The following is a 19,882-nucleotide window of genomic DNA, read 5'->3' on the forward strand; positions in this document are numbered from 1 at the left end:
GTTTAGTAAACGAATGGAACAGGCCCTAAAGAGGACCTCCCATGTGCCGGAGGACACGATCACTCAACTGACCCCACCCCCTGCAGCTGAGCATTATGAACTCCACTGACGGACAAGGAGTGCAAGACTCAGCCAGGAACCAGGAGGGTCCCCAGGTGTGCCTGACCCTGCCAAAGAGGTGGCACCCTGCGCTCCTTGGGACCCAGCTGCCTCTGGTGACTTTTGCTTTCTCATCCACACAATGAAGACGGTGTCTAAGACCCTCTCAAACGACTCTCTGCTCTTAAACGACTCGCACACTGACTTGTAATTTATCTGTTTACATGTCTGTGTTCCACACTGGAGTGTGCACCACCTTCATCCTGGTCCCTCTAGCAAGCCCCCGAGTGCTGCATGCTCAGACTGCTGAATGCACCAATGACAGGCTGTCACCACAAATGCAAACATTATGTCTGAAATACAACATTAAGAAACTTACCTCAGAAAACAAACCAAAAAACACCCAAACATAGAACATTACATATTAAATCCATCCACGCAACTGGCTCTCTCTCCTCATGTCAAGCAGCCCTAGAATGTCAGCTGGAACCACAAGAATACAGTTGTTACACGTACAAAGAACAGCTGACCAGAAATGACACGGTCCTACAGGAGGAGAGGCAAGAGGTAGCCCTAAACCACAAAGCCACAATCTTCAAACAATCAGAATATAATCGGCAAGATCTTTACTGAGTGCTTTAATACTATGGGTTTCCCTATTTTTCCTTTTAAAACTAATTTTTAAAAACGTCTGAGACTAGTAATATATAACCCTTCTTTAGTTTACTGCTAAGCTTTTAAAAGACAGAAAATTATTTAAGAAACCAAACATAAAAACTTAGTGTGGTATAGGTACATTTCAAGAATAAGAGTCGCCAATAAAAAATAACAAATGTTTTTCCTTTGTTTTTCCCAGAGTGGTAGGTAGTGCTGCAATTTAGAGAATTCTTGGAAAAGCAGCAGAGAAGTGGGCTGCAGTGTTCCAAACCAGACGTGGCATCAGGGAAACAACCACTCAAGCACACAAGTGGCATTTTGTGATCAAATTTATTTTTTGTTTAAATTTCATTTACTTTGTTTTACTGTAATTTACACAAGAGACTGCCAAGTAAACTAGGTATTTTACATTCACCACACATTCCCTCCAATCTCCACAGTTGTTAGAAAAACATTAAAATCCATGCGCCGGGCTCTCATTTCCATGTGTGCCCAAGCTCCCAATGATACTACAGATGCCAGTGAGAGTTAAGTTCATTAAAAAGAGAGGGCTAGACTCTTTATTTCACAAAATTAGCAATAATCTTCCTCGCACCAAACACTTTGCAGACAATGATTATGCTCTAACAAAACCTATCTTACAACAGTGCCCAGAGAGTAAACATCAGTCTTTATCCTGAGTACACAAAGGATATATGAAATGTGGGATTTGCTGCTGAGGATAACAGGGTATCGCAATGCAGTAGTGATCCTCAGCATCCTTCCTTGTGTGATTCGCTGCAATCGCTCCAGTGGGGACACGGGCCATGTGGGAAAACGAGGGGCAGGGAGGGCAGGACTGTCAGCAAATCAGATCACTAATGTGATTTGACTGCAGGGGTTGGCGTGTTTTAGGAGGGACGGGAGGTTAAAAAAGACAGTTTGTGACCTGATGACTTCAACAATATTATTCTGTTCAAGCTTCCAGGACTGACAGGGGAAAAACTGGATTCGGATAGAGAAAGCTTATAAAAATCTTACCTAGCTATTATTGTTCTTAAAAACAAAACAAAACAAGGTGGCAGCGGCTTCTAACCAGCATCCTCATGATGGCCATTCAGGATATGTTCTGATGACATCCCACCTGGGAGCGTGTCCCAGAGTCAGGTCCACGGGCCCCTTTGCAGGGCCCCCTCATTGTTTGCAGGCAGGACTCACACTGCGTCTTAAACTCCTATCTCAAAGGCAGCATCTCCTCCTTGAAGTGTATTTCAACACAGAAAGAGCAAAATGTCATCACTATCTACATTGTATCATGTGAGCTATGAGGAACCTCGACCATTTGCATAGTTTCCAAGCTGTTAATCCAGAAAAATCATTTCCAAAACAAGACTCCATGGAAGTGCCATACTTTCAATTTTTCTACATAGCCTACAATATTATTAAGATTAATTTCTTCACCAATTTGTCTAACAGGAGCCTGAAAATTGTCTAGTGTTTACTATAAATCACAAACCGTCATCTCCATTTTTGCTAGGTTTGATATAGAAAAATATTTGAAATTTAAAATACAAAAATCCAATAAAAACCAGAAATTTTTTTTTAAAAGGATTTTTCCCTCAGGGCAAATAAGTAAAAACTGGCCTGTAACTTTACTCCTTACTTAATAGATATTGTCAAATTTGGCTACAAGATAATAACCGTCCAGAAATAAATAGTTATAAATACATTCTGAGTTTACATTCCAGATTCACTGGAATACCAAAAAATTTTGAAGAAATTTTTCTGTGGGAGTCTGCTGCTTATGGGACTAAAATAAAAATTTATAAGAGACTGATTTAAAAGAACAGAAAAATAACAAAAGGCTATATATATTGGTCCACAGCTTGACATTTATGAAACATACCAGCTAGTATTACAATGCAGTCAAATTTGTCCATTAATGGTATTACTCTGATACTTATTAAAATCTGTTCCAGGTATATATATTGAAAATATTTTCTTTTGCATTCTTGCTGAAGATAGGTACAGTACTTGGGAGAAATTGTACTAATCCCTTCAGTATGTTTGTATGTACATATATACACAAATATGTGTATCTGGATCTGTAGCTCTACATGCGTTTTATATACAGCTACAGATGTACACACATGTATACACACGTGGCTGGGAACCTGTGCGTGTGTGTGTATCATTACAAGCAAACGCTGAGAAACTTCAACACTGTAAGATACTGGTCAGATTCTTCTTCACTCATCACTGGCTGCACTTGTTCCCCTCACTTGACCTTGATTACGTAACTGTAAGAAAAGTGAAAGACAGTGCAAAATGGGTTAAAATACAGAAAGACACAGAAAATGTGAGACAGCAGCCTGTCACACACTCTCCAGAAAAAATTCTCAACGTAGCAAAACTTTTGGCATAAAATATACCCCAACTACTGCATCTTTAAAATCTTAATCTATTTAAAGAGATTTCAGTCTTACTAATAATGGCGTCACATTTTGTTTCATCAGAGGGGAAAATAAATTAGAAGCAGAATCACAAAATAAATCACAGAAACTTAAGAGAACTTAACAAAAGTAAAAATAAAAAAATTTTTTTAATGAACACTGAATTTAAACAAAGAGCTTTGGGGGAATCTTGGAAGAGTTACTTCATTCTTATTTCGTACAACTACTTTTTGTTCACAACAGAACACTTCATTTATCCTTTCATGTTCGATAATTAAAGAGCAGGTAGCTCATGTAAGGGGGCAGCAAAGAACCACAGTGGAGGGACAGGAGTGTTCTGTCTTGTTCTTTTCCTCAATGAACACTGTAGTTCCACATTAACAGATGACAACAATATACTGTTGATATTTGTTTACTCACACTGGTTTCAACATGTGGGGTAGATTCTGATGCTTCGCCCCCAACCCCTGGAAAATCTGTTATCTGGGCATATAAATTTGTCTTAGAGAAATAAGACCACTGAAATGTTTTATGCTGTAAATTAAAACCACAGTGAATTTACACAGAGTAAAGCTAACTATGAAGATAACTGAAGATTAAACATGAAGGAAGACTTTCTGGTGCACAGAAAAAATTTCAACTAAAATGAATTATTGAGGTTGATCCTTATAGTATGGAATGAAGAATCTTTGTTGATTTAAAATGCTTTTACATATTTCCTTACTAACCACAAATGGTTCTACTGAGAAACAGGTCAATTAACTGGCTATCAAAAAATCAGCCAGCTTCTAGGACAATGCTATGTGATGAACATGCGCATTTAACAGCCGGGCTCTCACCTGTAACACTAACAACCAGCCTGAGATTGCTGAATTAAACCTGTTCCACAGAGAAAATTCTTAAAGAATAACTCAAGTGTTCACTGTCAATTTCTAAAATATTTATCTTTTAAATCCTAAAAATAAAACCACATTTAACAGTTAGAGCCTCTGCTTAGAAAGTTAACTACCCATCAGCAAAAAGGTACAGGTTTTGAAACGTCTTTTTACCCAGGTCTTCACTTACACAGTTTGATATTGTCTCTGACCCTACAGGGGACTCATCTAGACATCAGCAGCCGACGTGCCTCGAACGGAACCCTTCTTACGCATCTAAATGTAAAATAAAATTGTGAGCTGCTGAAATCAGACTCTAAATAAGGGGTTAGTAAGCAAGGGGAGGAAAAAGATCTAGAAGAGATTATGAAGTGATGGCTGCCAGTTTATAACTGTTATCTACATTAAGAAAGAAGTTCTGAGGCCCCTCTAGTAATCTTGGTTTAAAGATAACCTTGCAAAAGGCTATTTTCACACAAGCACAAAAAATGTGTATCTATTCTTGAATGTAGAAAAGCTCACAGACTGATAATATTTAATTGTCAAAGATAGCCAATGGGTAAATAAACTGTTTGCCAATATAATGTGAGAAAATACCACAATGGTCTGGTCTTTATTTTTATGGTCCCTAGACCAGACAGAAAGCCATGATGGTGTGGCCACCTCTGACTACTTCTGAGACCAGAGTCTCTGAGTGGAGTTCTTTGAAGGACGTTTACTGAAAAGAGGAAGAGGGAAAGGAAGAGCCAGTAAGCACAGAAATAATGTACGGCAAACAATGCAGGACATCAGGATGCACCAGAAAGGACAAGCATTCATAGTAACGGCCCACAGACAAAAAAACTCAATAAGAAAAATCAAAAAATAAATGCACAGAAAACAAACGCAGTAAATACATTTCCAAAACTCAACACATACTCTCACCCTCTACCCCTAGAAGTGCCAGTTGAGAACAAACAGGTATAAGGTTTAACAAAGTACTCCTTCAGCTGCCAAACCTAACTCCAGGGGGGATTACAGGCAGGGGCATTCCTCTCGGGCCTAACCTCACAAGATACTAGTTCTCATTTCCAGGGCCAAAACACATTTGAAAGAAATCCAATTCTTAAAATATTCACAAATTAAGAGCACTACAATGTATCAAATTTTAACATCAGGTGTCAGGACCTCAAGAAAAGGGTTAATTCCTGAGTGGTGAAGAGGACTTTCAAGCGCTAAGCCTCCTGGAGGCGGGTGCTTTCCGGGTAGGGGTTCTGGGCCTGCAGGCACAGTGCTGCCCAGATTCTGAAGATGTTCACAGACCAGCTGTCAGGACTCAGGGCAGCAGCACTGCCATGTGCAATGAAGCACTCCCTAGTGACCTACAGTAAAAAGGCCTTAGATTAAGATGATCAGCTCTTAATGCTGAAATCTGTCTTAAAATGTTTCTGAAATATTTAACCAAGAAACCGCTATGTACCTCCACCTTGAACCAGTGACAGATTTCTACCAACTTCATGCCACGTGGGCACAAGAATGATGATCCTGTCTAATAAACTGGGCTTCTATGTAATTACTTGTCTATCTTACACCTTCTTGGGTGCAATTCACCACTCACAAATGACTGACACGCATGGAGAAGAGGCTGAGCCTGCAAACGCACTGCCGTAGATGGGTGCAAGTCACCAGCTCCACAACAACACTGGGACCACTCTGGAGGAAGAGTTCTCAGTCAAGTTCCGTCCAAGGGCTCAAGCCAGGGAGGGCTTCATTCATCACCCAGTCCATGGTAACGGCTCTTCCTTGTGTGATGTCACTTTCTCAGCACAAAAATTAAACTGAGAGAAAGGCTCTTTCCTGAGAGTTTCAGATAACAAAAGTAAATGTTTTCTGTTTTCTCTTGGTGTTGGTAAATCCTTGCTGGCAATGCCAGCGCTGTAGCATGAACTTAGCGTGAGTGAGGGTAATCATGCTGCTTCTTTTCCACAACCGGTGGACACCAGCTGCTCGGAGGGCGGACGCAGCGCTGGCAGGTATCTCTGGGGCCTGGAGCCACTGGAGGGAGTAACACCAGGCAAGGCAGGGAAAAGGGACTAAAACCGAGTAAGATGGAGTTGGGGTGGGGATGGGGGTGCTTGTTAGAGTCAGAAAAAGGCACCTGACTCTTGAGAAAGAAAGAACAGAAGTGGGAGAGAGGCATGAAAAGTAGGAAGTGCCCATGACCTACTCTCACCTGTGTAAATATTTTGCTTGTGGTCAGGTTAAAAACAAGAGGGTGAGGGAGCATCTTCCACCCTTGCTATTTTACCACCCTACTCCCAATTTCCAGAACTCAGAGTCTTGCTATCAGTATGAGAAACTGGGGCCAAAGAGGCTTCCACTGGCGAATCTAGAAACCAAACCCCAATTTATAATGTTGTCTCTATGGGAAAATATGTTCCAAATTTCAAACAATCAACTTAATTTCTGGAACAAAATTCATTCATAAGTTGGAGTCTGTCTATAGTTTACTTTATGTATAAGATAAGGTTAAAACATTTTATTGCCTTATAAAGAAAATATGTCCTAGTCCTCTCAGAAGGTTTGTATAAAGCTAATTAGAAGCAGATCTGCTGTAATCACCAAAAGTAAGCAATTTTAAACGCAGATTCAAACGATGCTATGTGCCAAAGAAACAGATTTCCTTCTGTGCCAAAGAACCTGGTTTGCTGCCATTCTCCTATGATTAAATGGAGTTCCTGCCTCACACACAGGCATTTGTCAAATAATCACACCTGCAGGGCTTCCAAAACCAGGCCTGCTGGCAGGGCTCGATATGACCGCATGGAAACCACCAGCAGGCCCTGGACATTCCTTGGGTTCGTTTCCCCTGTGGGGCTTTACTGCCAACTGAAGACATGCATGGCCCAGGCAAAAACAAAACCAGATACATGTAAGAAGAAGCCAAAGAAGAATCTGTCCCTGGGAGAGAGGAGACGCCCACTGGCTGCAAGGCCTGCTCACCGGTGGCGGGGCACTGAATCATGACATGCTGACCTCCTGATTCTGCCTAAAGCTTATGAAGAAATAAGGATCCACTGCTAGTTGGGGAAGGGAAGGAGGCATTTCTGGAATCCGTGACAATACCACTAGCCTTACCTTTTCTACAGAAGAGGGAACTAGGACTTACTGTGCTGACATTTGTAACTTGCTGTGTCACAAACTGAGCCAAAGGCAACTTGCTCTACTGTGAACCAGGTACCAGCACAGAGAATTAATGCACGAGAAAGAATACAAAAACCACTGGATATTTTACAGTTAACAAATTCTAGATCATGAAAGCTCTAGTCTACCTTCATGAAAGATGCTCAACGAAAGAGAAATCGGAACACGTGAAGGCGTATCAGTGTTTAAGAAACTCCATTTTGAGGAGGATGAACAGATTAAGGGAAAAACTTTTAATAACACTCTTCCTAATTTTAACTCTACACTTACTAAGCATCTACACAGTTTAAGAAAAGGGGAAATTAGAGAACTACCACAGAGCAGAAAGTCTTACTGTTTCTAATTCTTTCTGAGTCTCATCTTCCATCCTCCTGATGTCTTCCATCGTCAGATCGATCCACTTGTCAATCCAACAAAAGAGCTGGCGATGAAAGTTTGTAAATATCCTTTTTTCCTGCTGTTAAAACAAACAAAAGAAAGTAGCTTAAGATGGCAAAAACCTAAGATTAATGACACATCAACTTTTGATGTCCCAATTAACCTATGAAATTTACATGTGCTTGGTTTAAAAAGACCACTCTATATAGATTAGTGAAAATACTAAGTCCATCCTATTACCATTTTGTATGGCAAAATAAAAAGAAAGGTTTCCCTGTGAAGTGGAAAATAATCTCCCCTGGCAAAGGTGTCACGATCTAGTAGAAACTAAAAAAAAAACGTGGTGTGTATGATCTGATCCAACATACTCCTGGCTGGGTCAGATTTATTTTTACCTTTCTCTAAATGTCAATGAGCAAAGGTTAACTAGATTTCTTCTGCTATAAAACTATACATTGTCATTCTTAACCTTCCTGCAATTCAAAGGAATATTGTGAAGTATTGAGAGAGTCCTGGGTTCTTTGGAATAAAGATGTTTTATTAAGAATCATTACATAGTCTCCATTAACTTTTCTACACTACATGTTACTGCTACTATATATATAAAACCATGTGTGTAATTACTGGTTTTAATTGCTGAATTATTTAAGTTTTACTCAACTTTCCCAAGAGAGAAAAAGTGCATGGAACAGTAAGTACTTCTGGACAATCTTCAACTTTTTAATTTTTTTCCATGAGCAGAAGAGACTTGCATCAATTACATGTGTGACTTCTATTTATTAAAACTGGATTGTTAATCTATTATTATGATCCAAGAGGAAGGAAGGAAGCCAATATTTACAGAGTGCCTACTGTGGGCCAACTGCAAGCAGGCCCGTGAATCATCAAAGTTTCCAGCACTTAAAAGATCCTTTTCTTTTAAAATGTTACAGCGGCTGTGGTTTAAAAGTAGAAAGGTTACAGTGAAACAGATACAACTAGTTGTGGGAATCTGAGATATCATGGGGGTTCTTTATAATAATAATGGAATAAATATTCACACTACAGGGAAAGTAAATATTGAGGAAACTTTCCACATTCCCTATGTATTAATAACCATGTGTATTTATACAACTGCAATTCTCCCCCTTCCTAGACCTAACTTCCCATGTTACTTTCACTTTAATAAAGACCACATAAAAAAGAAGCAATTAGAATTTGGATCCTCAGATTGTGTCACCTTAGTTCAGAGTGTACCTATACTCGGAGAGGATCTCTAAAGAAGACATTTCCTATGAAGGCACAAGGTACATATATCATGAGAGACATACGGGTGGAGGTGTCCAGCTGAACCAGGGCAGAGGAGCCCCTCAGCAGGCTGGGCCTGTCCTCCCCTTAAAGCCAGGGCCAGAATGCCAGGTCCCCTTGGGGACATGCTGTACGTGAAAAGGGCTCTCTACGGAAGTGCTGGGCAAACCACAAGGAAAGCACTTTGAACAAAAAAGCGCTGTGCTCTTCTCCAAACAAAGCCCCTTAAAACATCTGGTGGCATCTGTCCTTGCTGTTTCTAAAGATAATAAGAAGAGCAGAAAATGAATTATGCGGGGACAATAATTTTCATTCATAAAGGAGAAAAAAAAAATAAGAAAAAAAAACCCCCACTAATAGCCAGCTCAAATCTTACCCTAAATTTAAGTCACCACATTGTAACAGAGTTTACCTTCTGAATGAAGTTTTCTACTTTGCTCTGCAATCCCCACCACTTGAATTTGATGGTCACCAGCTTATAGGCACACATCTGAGGGCAGTCAGGGCTGTTTGCGAGCTCCTTCTAGATGAGAAAAATTGCAAAGGAGAAGTCATGACTTAAATATTTATGTTTTGATTAAAACTGACTGTTATATAACGACATCACAGACATACATGAAAAAATTACAATCTCAAGTGTTTCAGATATTTGAAAATTCAAAATCATTTTAGCAGAAGCCGTAACATTCCCCTGCTGCAAACCCTCCTTCCACAGACCAAGTTACTTCCTAGCTCTACAGTTTCATAGGCGCATTGCTCTGCCTCAAATTACACTGTTCAGATTTCATATTAAATACCAAATTCTATTCGCATCCTATCAATAGTGAGATTGTTATACGTAAGGGTTCTCCTAATGCCATTATCACACTCCCACCGTGGATGTGGCAAGGCACAATAAAAACTGACGAGAAAGTTCAGTCTTCTTGTGTATCATCCATCAATATTGCCGAGTGGAGTAGCCACGTTTATTAACTGAGGCGTTCTCAACAGAAGAGGGGTGTGAAAAGTGAGCAACGGTAGAAATGATCTGTAATTTCAAGTATTCACAGGCAAATCCTATACATGCGGACTTTAAATTCCACAGATGATTACACCTCAGTTTAAATGGTGTAGTCAGGAATCAAATCAAGACTTGTTCTGGTAAACAAGGGAAAATAAAATATTTTTTTTAAAAAAGCCAAGTGATAGAAGTGGAGAGACTATCTGGATTAAAAGAGACTAAAGAGATAAAAATGTATCTGCAATTTGCTTTCAAAAGAAAACATAAAAAAGAAACAATTAGAATTCAGATCCCCAGATTATGTCACTGTAGGTTCAGAGCATAAAACACCACTCTGAAATTTTAGGTTTAGCCAAAAAAATTTAAAAATATATCTTCGTGTGAAAAGGAGGAGAGAGGGAGAAGAGGGGAGGGGAAAGCAAATTCAGGTGGTCGTGTTTACTGTTCTAGACTGTTAGGTTTCTGGTTGGTTCTGAAAATTTCCATTGTAGACACTAGAGTGGGGATCGCGGCCTGTGGCATCACTGACCATTTCTGTGAAACCTATCAACATGGGCTCTGTGAGTTCCATATATCAGCGCGTTTCTTCTCAGGACGGCGTGAGTGGGGGTCGACCAGGAACTGGCAGCACACACCAGTGTTTCCACTATGGGCCCACTTAGGGTACCAGTCCACTTCCAAGGTGACATGTGCAGGAGATCAAAACACTCCAGAGCTGACCCAGAAGAGCCTGGGACGGGCTCACGGCCGTGAGCAAGCACAGGCATGGTACTGCCCTCAGGAGCGCACAGTCCAGTACAGAAGGCACACAGGAAAGCAAGGCAGACCACAGGGATGATCTGGGGAAAAGCTCTGTAAGCCCTAAGCCCAATGCTGCTATGCTTGTAAGATGATGATTTTTTTTTTAAAAAAGGCTACATCATCTTAGAACTATTATGAGGACTAAGTAAGGCAGTGTATGTTCCATGCCTAGTAGGCGGGACTCAAGGGCTTAACACATACTAGTTCCCCCTCTCCCTTATTCTTTAATGAGAGTCGTATTTACCACTCTGAATCTGCAAGGCAATTTTAAACAAATTTCTTCATATGAGTAGGAAGTCATGTGCAACACTATGGGGACCCCTTTTATAAGAACATCTACAGATCACTGGGTCAAAGACCAAAGCAGCTTTTCACGAGAACTCTCCCTTCTTCACCACTGTCCTCAGCTTCATATGACGCTCGGACACCACAATACCAGTCTTAGTCACACTGTGCACCACCCCTGCCTCTTGTCAGCTTCAATTCATTTGCACATTCCATTTTCAATATGCTGTGTGTGAGCAAAGGTTCCTTCCATTCAGCCACATAAATTCAAAAAATGTTTAATTTCTAGGTCCTACTCTAAAATTTCAAGATCATTCTTCATTTACGCGATCACAGCACCAGACTACATTTTTTTCCAAATAGTGTGCTGTCCCAGTTTCCAGTTAATTCTACGAATATGCTATACGAAAAAATTCTATCTTGGTATTATTAATGGGATTGAAAGTTCCGTAGCATACTACATGACTGATCAACTTTTCTTAGGACATCTATTCTGTAACAACATTTCATCTTCTGAATAATGACCTGACACCTGGGTTAAATCGAGGAGGTTAACACCAGCAAGCATGTAAACAAAAATATTATAGCAAACTGTCCTTTTGCCGGTAAATTCTATGCTAACAGAAGAACCTGGCTAGTTTAGCTCTGTTTTTCCATGATTTCCCTCCCGTAAAACAAGAGTACCAACATGAAAAGTCAGCATGTATGTGTTGGTATACATAAACACATATGCACACCGTACCACACACTTTATGAATAACTTTAATTCAGTAAATATTAAATGGGCACCATTTACACTTCATTCCATGCTAGGTGTTGTCAGAGGACATAAAAATGGCTGGAAGAGAACCGTGTGATTATGTATATTATGCTGCCCATGGTGCCAATAACCCGGGAGACACCCTCCTGTTGTGATGCTGTGGCCCTGGACTAAAATCACAAACTACATATTACCGCCACCTCCTTGCCCTTCAGGCCCCTGCACTTAAGCTGGACTCCTGTATACAGAAGCAGTCAACTGGCCTTCCCCGAGACACAGCTAGCTTCTGAGTGCCCAGCTTTACTGAAATGACAAGGGTGGTCTTTCAGAGATCATTTTGTCAATAAGCAATGAGTCAATGCTGAGGTACTTTCTAATCCAACAAGTGTTGCTGAAAATCCTCATATGCAACACCATTTGGGTATATGTAGAATATGGCACTTAAATTATAAGATACACCTGCCAAACAGTATCACTAGACTAGGGATGAGGGGACTTGGGATGTAGTTCCCATTATAGAAGGTAACTTCCTGTGTAACATGGGCAGGATCCTTAACCTCTCTGGGCCTCACTTCTTCATCTGCAGTAGGAAAGGCTAGACTCTATCAGAGCTCTCTTTCCTCCAGAGTGAACCTAAAAACAAGGGCGAGTGGACTTAGCTCCCTGAGGGCCAGGGTTGGCCCTGGACTGCAAGTGGTAAGCACAACATGTCCTTGACATCAAATGGCTTGACCTAAAACTGCCTATCATTTTGTGTTTTATTCTGTAATATGCCTGGGCTTAACAAAATATCTCCAGCCCACACACCCACACTGAATTTCTTCTATGGCTGAGTACCCATCCCCTCGCCCCCGAACTACTGATTAACCCTAAGATACCTTCTAGATTACACATTCAGAGGTCTTATTACTAATGAGCTGCTGATAGCTTCATTCTGCAACTCCAGATCACTGGACACCGTGTTCTAAATGAAAACCTTGGGTGTACCTAGTGGAACACTGACTCTTCAGAAGTCTCCAAAAATTTTATAAAAACAGCAGGATGAAGCATGGTTCTAATTAAAGGAATAAGCTAAATACCAACAGGCCTATACCAAACTTGGCCTCCAAGAACAGAGCACACACACGTGATTTCAACAATTACCCAAGTTGGTTTCTCACATTCTTTTTAGTGACTCTGGCAAGCTGCTCAAATCAATTAATACTGGTAATTTATAAAGTAACATTGGTCTATAAAATTTATTTTAAACTATAAGTCATGGAACAAAAAAGAACCAGTTCTCTAAGCTATCTTTCCAGATCTAAAATATATATTCAATCTCAATTTGCTTTTTGTTTTCCATCCAATTTACAAGTAATTATTTTTAAAAAAACCTTTCAGGGAAGAACATGTAAACCAACTAAAAAATAAGTAAACAAACAGCCTGCTGCCGAGAAACATAAAAATGCCCTGGAAAAAGTTGAGAACCTATAAGGTATATGTATTTTTTCTTTAATTATTATTAACATACACATGACATTTAAGGTCTCATCCAATTCTAAAAATGACTCATGGTAGTCATATTAATTTGAGCCATGGTCTTAAAACTATTGAGTAAATTAAGAATATGGCTTTAAAATTCTCCTTACTGGTGAAACAGAAAATAGTGAAAAGGCCTAAAATGCGATTAAGTTAAAACCTAAACCAACAATTTTGATACCATCTTTCTGGGGTGAAATCTGACACACTGTACTAAAAAGTGTTAACACTGTTCTTATCATACCTACCCTATACTCTTGAACCTGGTAATTCCACTTTCAGAAATACATCCTATTTAACAGGTAAGGAAATAACACCACCAAAGATTTATCTGTAACAGCAAAAAGCCTGGACTTACTAATTATTAACTTCATTCTCACTAAAGAAGAGCGGTGAAATACTTCACAGGCCTTGCAAACAATGGGCTATTATGCATACAGCCATTAAAAACCATCTTTTTAAAGAATGGTTAACGATGTAGAAGAAAAAGAATAATTATTAAAACAAAAATAAATAAATAGCTATCTATGCATGGCATAAACGTTTCTAACAAAATAATCTACATGAATCAGGAAACATGCCAAATAGTAGTAATGAAATGGTGGGACTACAACCATTTTATTATTTTTTTTTTTGCACAATTCTTTATTTTCAAAATGTACATATTTTACAATCAGAAAAAAAACTAAAAAAAAAAAAAATTTACCTAAAAATATTTACTCTAAAAAATTTTTTGCCCTTTGCTGAGTATTTTAGGACAAAGATTTACTTTGCCCTAAATTATCTGAATATTCTTTCAATTCTTCATTCTCTTTTGACTATAAACAATCTAAATGTTTTCCTGCTTTTCTTTTTGATGTTTAATAAATCAAATCTAAACAAAGCTAAACGAAATCAAGCTACAAGCTGAATATATAACTTTAGTCCAGCCTATATTTAATTTTTCTTAAAAGCAAGCACAAGGTATACATCCAGAATAAAATATGACCAACTTCTCAGGAGTATCGGAAACACTGTTGTGAAGAAATGTGTATCCTTCAAAACAGGCAAAATCTCAACGGGAAGAACATTTGAGACCCTGTACTCAGAGCACTGTTCTAGGATCCACAAGACCTAAGAAGTTCCAGTTCTGCCCAGCGCTCAGCAGGCTCACAGCCTGGGGTGAGGCAAAGCTTCCCATCTGGCCTTAAGGAATACAAATGTTTTCTGATTCTTTCCTCTTCATTGGTTAAAAAATAACCCCAAAGCAAATAAATCAAAATCTGTATTAAGATATTGAACACATTAACTCCAACCAAACTCAAATATAACATATCCTCACCTAAGGGCGAAACAGTTAAGATTAACTCTTTCCTAATCTAAGAGTAAGAAGGGGTTTTTATAGATTAAAGTATGAAAATTTAAAAGGACAATTTTAAAAAGAAGGTAAAGCCTTCTGGTTAAAATAAGAACCATCAGAAGTTCTATAAGATGAATGTCATGGGCTAAATGAAGAACCCCAAATTATGACTCATCTCTACATGATTTAAATTTCATCTGTAACACAGCAAGCACTAGTTAGTTGTGAAATGTTTCCAAAGTTATATTTAAATACTTTGTATACTCACTGAATTCCTTACATTTCATGTTTCTAACTATAAATGAAACTCCCAAACTCAAATCGTGTTTTTAATTTAAGAACGCGTATTAGGTTACTCTAAGGTATGTGGTCGAGGCCTAAGGGGGAGTAATGTATACTAGAGCCACACAACATAACTAAACAAAACGTAGTGTGTTTAACTGGAAGGGTGAGCAATCAGTCCCTGTTATCCACAAGAACCAGTTTCTTGAATCTGTGACAAACAAATATATACAAATGGTAAAAGAGAATTGAAAATTAAAAAAAAAAAAAGAAAGAAAGAAAGAATCCAAAGGCACTCTGAAAACTTAAAATGTAGTCTTCTCATGGTTTCATGAGACATGTTAACTTTACACATGCTTGTTCCTATTTAAAAATGTGTTGGGATGAAGATGGAATAGGTATTTGCTACACTAATACTTTGCAAAAACACAGCAGTTTCTGTAGGGCTCACACTCTTCATATTTTAATTTTTCAATGTTAGGCAATTTGAATGCTCAATTTCAGCTGTTGATTTTGTGATGTAAGTTTCCAACCCAGCTTTCACTAAGAAAGTTAAAAATAAACACACTGCTGGGGCTGCTGCCAGTGTGTGTGTATCAGTAAATATCAACACAAGATTACAGAATATTTGTGAAGAAGTGTACTGGAATTTCAAGGGGAAATCCATTCCCCAACTCACAGCCACTCTCTCTCTACTATATTCAGGTAGCCATTTATTTCAGTAGCCATTTAGACAGACCTACATGGGCCGTTTTATTTCTGTAACTACATGGCAAGTCCAATATTAAACTGATTCTTATTTGGTTTAACATAATTAACATGAATCCAGCAAATACTGACTAAACACCTACTCTGAGCAAACCTTCACACTCGGTATTGCCACATATCAAGGTAAGTCAGGCAGAACTGTTACCGAAAGCTCGGCACTTGTCCTCAAGGCCACATCAGAAGAACGATAAGTGGTTTGAAATGAGAAGGTCTACCACTTTTCCTCCTTTGCTGGCAAAGTATAATCTTCTCTTTCCTTCTCCTCAAACAACTTGTTCTCGTTCTTCTGATGCGCCCTCGAGGACAAGTGCCGAGCTTTCAGTGGCAGCACTTTCAGTTTAAAATTCAGTGTGAGCAATGGGAGATGGAGGGAACACATAAACCGCCACCCTGACCCAAGACACGCTAAGTGCCACAAGAAGGTCATCAACAAGACTCTAATGGAGTTGAGAGGTGGAAGATTCCCATCTGGTTGGGCAAATGGGAAATGTTAAATGGGAGAAGGAAGTGTGAGATAAAGTTCACAAGATTAAACTAATCATAGGTTAAACTAATTTCATAAAAATAGGCAAAATGAAACTCAGACAGGAAAGCTTATTGGCTACGAAAAAATAGTTACATCTTCCATGTTCCTCTGAACTTAATTTTTGTGTGGCTCACACCCATTTTACTAAACAGGACTATGACACGTGCTTCATGCTTGTGTCTAACTGCTTGAGGAACAACACCATATACAAGTGTAACACCAAGTTCATCTTCAAATAAAACTCATGAAGCAAACTTTATGTTCCTCAAAGTGTCTGAAAGAAACTCTGCAAGAAGCCCACACTGCCAAATCACTTCTTGAACCTGAGTAAGACACTCATTTGTCCATGCCTGAATCCTTCAGCTCTGCCTGAGAACAGAGGGATTCAGTAGCCCAGATAAGGCTAGAACTAACTAATCAGATCTTGTTCTTGGGGGCACTTAGATTCTTGAACATGTGGAATGGTTTTTTTTGGTATCCTCTGTAGCAGTTAGTATAATTAGTACATACTACATGCTAAATGTGTTTTAAAAATTGAATTAAAAACGTAGTCACCAAATTAGGTACTCAAAAAAAAAAAAATCAGCCATGTTTGAGGGTCTGCTTTATAATACATACCCCAAAATGTGGTCTAACTACAAACTACTTATTAAGCCTCTTTATGCCACACACTACGGGGTTTCAAACATATTACAGGGAAGGAGCATATTTCAAATGCCTTCATATTTTTCCTGGGCCTCACAAACATGTCTAGACTAAGACACAAGAGAGCACCCTTGGTCTTTCTACTAGGGCAGTTACCAAGTAAAGGACACTGCTCATCAGCCACTTCAGCTTCTCGGTGGCTTTCCTGCCAGGCTCTACCTCAAAAGACTTCCACACCTGGATTTCAACTTCTGCCTCATCACCCACTTCCATTCTTCCTATCCCCAGCCAAAAGAATCTTGTAGTTTCTTTATCTTAGGCCAAAGACAGCAAGGATACCACCATCTTTTCACAGATGTGGGGCAGAAAGAGAAAGGAATCTTGGTAATGTGGCAGGAAACAAATTAGAAATCTATAAGCCACAAAATGGCTGCCCCCCACTGGCTTGGAGGATCTAGAATGGCCCCTACAGTTACTCTACAATGAATCTAAAGCCTCACCAAGCAAGTAAACAGTATGACAAACTGAAAGCTCCAGCTCCAACTGCTGGAGCGTTTGCTCAGACTAGATTGATCAACACAGAAGACAAACAGGACATAACTTTGTAATTAGAAAGAGAACACATATAAGGGTAATATAAAAACCACCATAATTTCTGGATCAACTTTATTTGACTTGACCCCCTTATATACTCCAACATTCAGAGCACTGGCTGAGACTTCAGAGACATGTCAAACACTGTAAGGGACAGATGCTTTGGCAAAGCCTCCTACAAAGACCTTTAGAGGCCTAATTATTAACTATCGTATATTTGTAGACACAGAAGCTTTAGTCTTCATGAAGTATCTGGTTTAAACGAAGAAATGGGGCCTTGCCCTAGGGTAAAAATGACACCATAATCTTGAGAGGTAGTGTTTCAACTTGCTAAAATGACAATTCCTCACCTAGATCAGAGAAGGCAAACTGGAAAGCTAAAAGAAATCCACATGTAAAATGTTTTTGATAAACCATCAGAATAGGTAGTCATGTCAATGTCACCACACACAATGCCCCCCAAACACAAAACAAATGAAAATATGTACAGATGTACACACACACACACACACACACACACACATACACACACACACGCACGCGCACTTTGTGCTATAGAGAAGCAAGACACTGATATCCATCAGAAATGCACAATTCTGCCTTAAAGCAAAAATCTTAATCAGGTTATAAATCGCTTTCCTATTACTATGCACACAGTCACTTAATCAAGTGTTGAACCCCAAGTAACAAAATATAATTCATGTGCTCAGATTTAAAAAATTCTTTCTTTAGAGGGAAAAATGAATATATAACTAAGGCCTCCATCTCTGGGTTTATAGTTTTTTTTAAAGTAAAAGATATGTATCATACTATAGGCTTAAAAAAACAGCCTGTATTCTTAACAAACGTGGAAAAATTCTATTCCTTAGCAGCCCTATCATCCCCTGCTTGCAAATCCTCTCTAAACCATGGCCCCTGCTTTATGGCAGACCCAAGTCAAATACACATATTACCACACGGGCAAGGACAGGTGAGCTAGGATGTGTTTAACAATCCCCAGATTCTAGAATGAGGGGAACCCCTGGCTACTAGACAGGGATAAGAATAACTGGTCATAAATAGGATAGATAGCATATTTATAGAACTTAACTTCAAGAGATGATGAAGGCTGAAAATTCTTTTCATTTATTGTGACACTTCCTCAGCGATGGGAACATTATTTCACTTAGTTGCACAACATTCTGAGGTATAATAGCTACTAATATCATTCCCATTTTAGAGATATGGAAACCAAAGCTCAAAGTTAGGGTTAAGTTATTTAAACCACACTTAACATTATTTCACTTAGTTGCACAACATTCTGAGGTATAATAGCTACTAATATCATTCCCATTTTAGAGATATGGAAACCAAAGCTCAAAGTTAGGGTTAAGTTATTTAAACCACACTTGTGTAGATTCTAAATGGGTTTTTAATGGATCTCCCTTAGCACCTTTGTCACCTACAGATTCCCTGACCGCTGGAAATGTATCACTGGTATAACAGAAATTATCAAAATCTGGCAAATATCACAAATACAGAGCCACACAACTGCCATGATGTAACCGGGCACAAAAGATGCAGACTGGTGATCTGGAAGTCACTAGATTAAGGGTCAGAATCTGCTACATCTCCACACCTTATACATAACCTTTGTGACTAGCACTGAATCAGAAACAGCAGACATCGTTCCGTTTCTTTTACTATTAGCTATTGCCTGTGTTTTTCTGGCCAAGTTTCCCATCTGTAAAATGAAGCAGCTGTACTTACTCCACAGGAAGGTTGTGAAGATTAAATGTGACCTTGTATAGTACCTGGCATCAAGGAAAAGTTTCTTTCCCTCTACCCAGTCTGGTGCAGACAGCCAATAAATACTGCAATAATTCAGAAAGAAAATGCTACCATGGGATACACATGGAAAAGTTTCAGAGGTCATGGGATTTGCACTTAGCCTTGAATATACTTTGGAATCTGTACTGGTAGGGCAGGTTTCTGCTGTAGGGTGTGGGTGGAATGGCTCACAGATGGCCTTATGAGAAAGCAGCTGAGGAACTACCAGGTAGCACATACACAACAGCATTCTTCCACACAACCCTGGGTAAGTAAGTGGGTTCAGAATGTGATTTCTTCTTCCTTTTCACCGTAATTACCATGTACTGTTTGCTGTTACTTCCTCATATTTCAGCAGTATAGAAATTTCCAACTATCATCCTTCCCCGGTACTACCTTGAGTACCATGGTCAAGACAGTTATTGACAAAGAAGGCCTGCAAACACGTTTGCTGATGAGATCAAGTCCACAGGTTCCTATTTTTCTGAATGTTGTTTTATCAGGATTGTCATCCTTCTTACTCTTCCCTTCGCAGCAGTAAGAGGATAGTTTAGTTATTCTTGATTACACTTGATTATTTCTGAGATCATGGTCAATCACTGAAATTTAGTTAAGCAGTAACTCAATTTATAACAGTAGCTACA

General features: G+C 39.2%; 1 protein-coding gene across 2 annotated transcripts in view; it reads right to left on the minus strand.

Annotated features, from left to right (window-relative positions):
• Window positions 1-1,067: 1,067 nt before the first annotated feature.
• The window catches only part of PITPNB (phosphatidylinositol transfer protein beta), a 63,172-nt gene continuing 44,357 nt past the window's right edge, over window positions 1,068-19,882 (minus strand). Inside the window, exons 9-12 of one of the 2 annotated variants that reach the window (XM_045534370.1) lie at window positions 9,324-9,434; window positions 7,581-7,703; window positions 4,254-4,339; window positions 2,946-3,035 (exon numbers count right to left, since the gene is read on the minus strand). In XM_045534370.1, the coding sequence (XP_045390326.1) occupies window positions 4,292-4,339; window positions 7,581-7,703; window positions 9,324-9,434 (282 nt within the window). In that variant the 3' untranslated portion in view covers window positions 2,946-3,035; window positions 4,254-4,291. Of the gene's footprint in view, window positions 3,036-4,253; window positions 4,340-7,580; window positions 7,704-9,323; window positions 9,435-19,882 lie in introns of both variants that reach the window. The other variant, XM_045534369.1, reaches the window with a different exon arrangement.

The sequence above is a fragment of the Lemur catta genome, chromosome 21 (genome assembly GCF_020740605.2).
Source record: "Lemur catta isolate mLemCat1 chromosome 21, mLemCat1.pri, whole genome shotgun sequence".
NCBI lineage: Eukaryota > Metazoa > Chordata > Mammalia > Primates > Lemuridae > Lemur > Lemur catta.